At 27.4% G+C, this 6,000-nt stretch overlaps 1 protein-coding gene across 1 annotated transcript in view; it reads left to right on the top strand.

Moving 5' to 3' along the window:
- The first annotated feature begins 3,801 nt into the window (after positions 1–3,801).
- Positions 3,802–6,000, top strand: part of LOC107437211 (BAR/IMD domain-containing adapter protein 2) — a 114,027-nt gene continuing 111,828 nt past the window's right edge. Inside the window, exon 1 of the mRNA XM_043043135.2 lies at positions 3,802–4,086. Coding sequence (XP_042899069.1) covers positions 4,024–4,086 — 63 coding nt within the window. The 5' untranslated portion in view covers positions 3,802–4,023. The remainder of the gene's footprint in view (positions 4,087–6,000) is intronic.

Below are 6,000 nucleotides of genomic sequence, written 5' to 3'. Positions count from 1 at the left end.
TCCCGATAACATTTAACTTTTAACCCTCAAATTATGGGGGGTAGAACTATGTGTAGAACTATAAAACAAATTTTTAAGTGTACAAATTATAAAAAATTATTAAGTGTAGAACTATAAAACAAATGAATAGTACTAAATTGCCCTTCTGTATTGCCTGCTATTTAAACTGATGTGTAAATGCTTTAATTGATTGCATTGATGTAATTTTGTCAGCTTAAAATTCTGATAAATTCTGGAATAACGCCCGCTATGTATTTTCTATTTTGATTTACCGATGAATTTGTATTTTACATATTTTGAAAAACAGAGTAATTATGTACAACTAGTGCACTTGTGAAAATGAAATAAAGATGATTAAAAGCATTTTTAACATTTCCACTCTTTGTTCACATCCCTTTAATGGTGGAGTTTCATAGGAAGAAACTCCTTAATCCTATAAATATACTTTTGGAAAGTAATCGTAGCTTTCTGAAAGAAATGCCGGGATTCCAATAAAAAAAATGAACAAAAACATCGCTCTACATTTGAGAAAAGATTTTTTTTTTTAAATATTTTCTATAAAAATGCCGAAAGTAAATTCGAAGAGAGGAAATCTAGAACCCGTGTTTTAAATTTGAAACTTCAGAAATTGGCGAGTTTTTTTTTCTTCTCCAAGGGTGGTAAATACAAACCTACATTCAGTTTGAGTAATATATATCTAGAGGAAAACTGAAATAACTTTCGAAAAAAATAAAATAAAAAATTCCCGGGATGACAGAAATAGGAATTTTCTTTTGACTAAAAGAAGACATTTTTAAACGAAAATGCTAGAGTAAAAAATATTTGACTTCTATTTTTAAAAATGGAGTCGAATATTCTTTATTCTGAATATGTACCAATAACATTTTTGTATATTATTAACATAAAGCATAATTGCATTATTAAATAAATAATCCCAAGAAATTAAAGTGGTATAGTATTATTTGATTAACTTAATTCGCATTAAAAATATACAAATTGGAAATAACAATCGACAAAAGTGATTTGAAATATAAAACGTAAAGTTGGTAAAAAAAAAGAAAAGAAAAATAAAGGTGAGAAGCAAAGCTGTAAAAACCACAATAGCTCGGAAAAAATGCTGAAAAATAGAGCAAGAAAAACCACATTGGTCTTTTAAGGTAGTCTTTTAAGAAAAATAGTAAGACGCAAAAATGCACGATTTTCCGCTTTCGGTTTAGGAAAATAGCAGTTATTCTCACCAAGATCCAAAAGAATAATGTAATAACGTTCGTAAAAAGAAGGCGCGTATGACTGAAAAAAGTAGCATTTTCTGTTATATGTAAGAGAAATCTAATTGTAACATTTACAAAGGTGTCTATTAATTTTTCTGCAGACTTATTTTTCTTCAACTTTGTTTCTAAAAATGGCTGTCATTTCAAGAACAATAGTTAATATTTTTTATCTGTTATAAGCACCATCTGGTAATAAACTTTTTAACTAATTTTGGTGCTAAGTGTGTTTGTAAGACCTAATTTCCAAAGCAGCACGCAGCGAACATTTAATTTTTATCACTTTTCGTTATTTTTTACACGAATATTAAAAAAAACTTTTTTGGGCAAATCTATCATTTTTAAGACACATTGAATACGGATATTAAGGAAAAAGCTTATGTCAAATTATGTTATATAAAAGAAATATTTAGGAATCAAAACATACTTTTATACGTATATAAAAATGTTTTTTATGAGTTTTAATAAAATATATGGAGTTATTCAGGAAAATTTATTTTAACAAATTATTTTTCACGGGAGTACATCAAGTATTGCTTTTCTTACACATGTTCTTAGAGTTCTCTTTTATTCTTTGTTAAAAAAAATAAAGGCAACGAGTTCTGATGAAGCTGAGTAAATTTTGATGCGACGACTTTAATTCATTTACCTTACCGCTTCTTTTCCAGAACTTTCTAAAACACTTATTCTTTAATCCACTCTTTTTCTCTCAGCAAAAATCACCTTAAATGTGAAAGACATATTATACAAGCGAACATGGTAAGGGAAAAAACTGTCAGCTGGAAAATCCCTGTGACCTGAAAATCCCTGCCCTTGAGAAAAAGTTTTCGTTATGAAAAAGCATTTTTTGCGGCTTCTCTCATCGAGGAATTTTACTATCGATTAGATAATGTGCATAATTGGATTGACTTCCACTATTTTTACCCTTTCTGTATGTTTTGACCCGGGTAAATACTTAGAAAGAAACAAAGTGTTCCCAGTTTTATGAATGAAGGGTAAATTTTTATATACTGAATTTGCGATCAGTGGACGACACATTAATTATAAAAATCGTGATTTTATATATTTTTTATTATCGAATCTGAAAAATGTGAACCTGTCGTTATTAAGTTAATCTCGACACGTTTATAAAGTCATTTTTTAAAGTGTTTATTATATTTATTTATATAATTATTTTTCCTCGCTTTAAAATTGATTTTGTGTAATGTAACTATGGAGGATGGTTTGATTTCAAAATTAAAAATCTCGGAAACTAACGGTATGTCTATTGTAATAGCTGCAAAACTTTTATACAGAAAGTTTTGATATTAATTACACAAGTTTCCAAAAGATGGCTCTCTAAATTGTACATGGTTCTTGAAAAGAATATGTTGTATAGGAGATTTAATCTAACCTATAATATTTCAGCCAAATTCTTCAAAAGTTTCAAAAAAGAAAAAAAAAAGACTATATATCAAAACAGTTTCGAACATTTTCCATTTGAATCAGATAAACAAAATGAACGATACATTTAACATTAATTAATTACAATAAAAAAAAACGATATTTCGTAAGAAATGTTTTTACTGGTTAATAATTTTAAAAATATAAAACATGAAATTTTACCTAAAAAAATGCATGCTTCAAACAATTTAGAATCTCGAATTCAAAACATGATTAAGTCGAAACATATTCTTGCTGTTTTTAAACAAAAATACATTAAAACGATACGAAAAAAAAATTGACAATAGGATTTATATGAAGTTACTATATTATGTCGATAAAAATTCATGACAATCAAAATTTTTATATTGGGCATAAATTAAACTATATAGCTAAAATTCTAGACTAACAATAATAATATTTAAATTTTGTTTCATTAAAATCGCTGGTCTAGTTTTTGCAAATTAAAACAAATTAATTGAATAATAGATAAAAACACAAAAAAGTCATAATCATTGTAAAAGTTAGTGCTATTCTGTTCTCAAACACGAAATGGTATTTCAAACAAGATTAAGTTAAGGAAAACTTTTGAATATGTTTGAATTTTTGATAAAGTATATAAAATCGTTTTCATTTTCAATTTTAAACTTTTTTTGTATAAATGAAAATCCTTTTGATCCCTGACGAAATTAAAAATAATTTTAATACTGCTGTATGTCAAATTGTGTAAAATTTAAAATTAAATTCCATAAAATTTTTTCGGAGGATGTTTGAATGTAAAAATGTAGAACACGAAAAAAAAGAACGATAAATTGTTGAAATTCAAATCTCTCGAACGTTCGTCTGCATTTTTGACGGAGTGAATAGAATCGTTTTCATTTTAAAAATTATATTTTGATTGTAATTCTTCTAAACTCTCTTTAAATTATAAATAAATTTAGAACAGTTTGTCAAGTTGTGTAACATTTATTTTCATTGACTTTCTTGAATAATGTTTTAATGTAATACAGTCGAACCCGAAAAATAGGAATTTTTTTGGAACTCAAATGGCGTCGGAATCTGGCGATGAATAGGCGCGCGATTTCGATGATGTAACAACCCTGCTGGTCGCGTGGAAGAATCGTTCTTTACGATGAATGTGTTTTACTGAACCTCCGAGACCGGAGTAAAGATGTCGGGTGGTTAGAATTGTTCTGGGATAATTCTAAGCAATCATAGACACGTGCTTCTTGTTTTGAAAACAGTGATAAAGTGAAAACAGTTTTATACTTTTCTTCGGATTTTTGAGGATTTTTATTACCCTGTATGAAACTGAAAGTTCATAAATTTCAAAATGACGATGAATTTTATGACGGAAAATGATGAACTCGCGAAGTTAGTAGATGGTGCTTATAAAGTAAGTTATTTTTTTAATTGAATTCTTACGTTAAATTTATTTTGTAGAATTTCACAAAACAAACTGTTGGAATGCATTTTAATATAATTTCGTTTTTGTTTACTTGAAATTTCAGATTCCGCGTACTTCAGAATTTTCTTTAAATTTAAGACTCAATAAATAATTTGTTTTGATGTTTTTTGTTAAGGTTTGGATTTTGTAATACATATTAGCGATTTTCTTGTATGCTTACTTAAATTTAGCAACCTTCGACCTGTCAATATTTTTCGTTATCTAGAATTAAATTTTTTAAGATTTTATCAAAATAATTTTGTTATTTCAATTCTTTTTACCTGTTTCAATTTCGTAATGTATAGTGACGATTTTCTTATTTGTGTACTTGAATGGAATCAGTTTAAAATTTGTTTTTAAATACTTATAAAAATGTGCTTATATTATCGTCCATTATTTAAAATCCTGTCTATTATTATATAAAAATAGTATTAATTGATCTCAATAATTTTAAGTTTAAAAAAAAAGCTAACCATTTCTTGTATTGCATTTGTTTAGTATTGCAGTTTAATATTTTGTGTTTATAAAAACTCAATAACATATAAATAAATATCGAGACATTTGATTAAATATCAATTAATTGGATTTTATGCTAACGTTTAACCATTGATAATATTCTAATCGAGAAGTACATAATAAATAAATAGGTTTAGCAAAAATAAACTCGAGCAATTTTATTATCAACACTAAAAACATACTTTATCTAATAAAAGTATATTTAATATTTTAACTCTAGAAATAAAATTCTAACGTATATATTGAACAAAACTGCTGATCTTCGACATTTATTTATATTATTACTACTTTTAATGTCTTTTATGCACAAAGTAGAACTGAGTAGTGTAATACAAGTAAATAATTAGTTTATATTTTGAATATTTAAAATGATTATTACGATTTACTATTATTTATTTAAAGTTTGGTATAGGTCGTAAATAATAGATAGTATTATAAATTTTTCTTATTTTGATAACACAAATCTGAAATAATCATTTCTTTATTGGACAAGTAGCGTGCAAAAATGTTTAGTATGGTAATACTGGACAAAACTGCTGTTTTTGGACATTTACGTTACAATTTTCTGTCTTTTATGCACCCAAAATATGGTTGGTTAGTGCAACACAAGTAAAGAATTAGTTGATCTATTTTGCATATTTAAACTGATTATTATAATTTAGTATTACTATTTTAATTATAGATAACTGGTAAATAATAAATTATATGCAATTCTTTATCATTTGAGAACACAAATAGAAGTAATCATTTAAAAAAATATAATTATTTCGTTACTAGATTAATCAGTTTTACAGCTTTTTGATGCACTAGCAAGCATTTGCGTTACATGGAGGGAAAAACCACGAAAACCTCCCATGGTTAGCCTGACGGCAAGGGGACTCTATCTCCCCATCATTCGTCTTTCACTGAGGATATTTTACGTCAGCACTGTGGTCGGTGCGAGCAGGGTGTGGAATTTGTATGAACCAGCCATCACTGGAATTCGAACCCGATTCACCTCATTGGGAGGAGAGCGTTCTATCTCCTGAGCTACCACAGCTCATTGTAGGCTAATTAGATAGTCCCGTTCTTTGCAAACTGCCGACGTCATTTGTTATGCTTATTGCGGCGAGCCTTGTAGACGTATTGCAAATGACATCGGAGGTTTGCAAAAAGTTGACTTTTCTGAGTAACCTTCGACACATATGCAATAATTTTCAATTGGGTTATAACGTATTTATACGATTTATAAAGCTTTATTTCGGTTCTTACTAAATCAATAATTTTCGGTACTTAACCATTTTGGCCGCTCAAATAAATTCAGCTAATTTATTTATTTATTTTTATTTTCATTTATTCAAATAAAAG

Source organism: Parasteatoda tepidariorum, chromosome 2 (assembly GCF_043381705.1).
Source record: "Parasteatoda tepidariorum isolate YZ-2023 chromosome 2, CAS_Ptep_4.0, whole genome shotgun sequence".
In the NCBI taxonomy this organism is placed as follows: Eukaryota; Metazoa; Arthropoda; class Arachnida; order Araneae; family Theridiidae; genus Parasteatoda; species Parasteatoda tepidariorum.
This window is presented reverse-complemented; position numbering and strand designations above follow the sequence as displayed.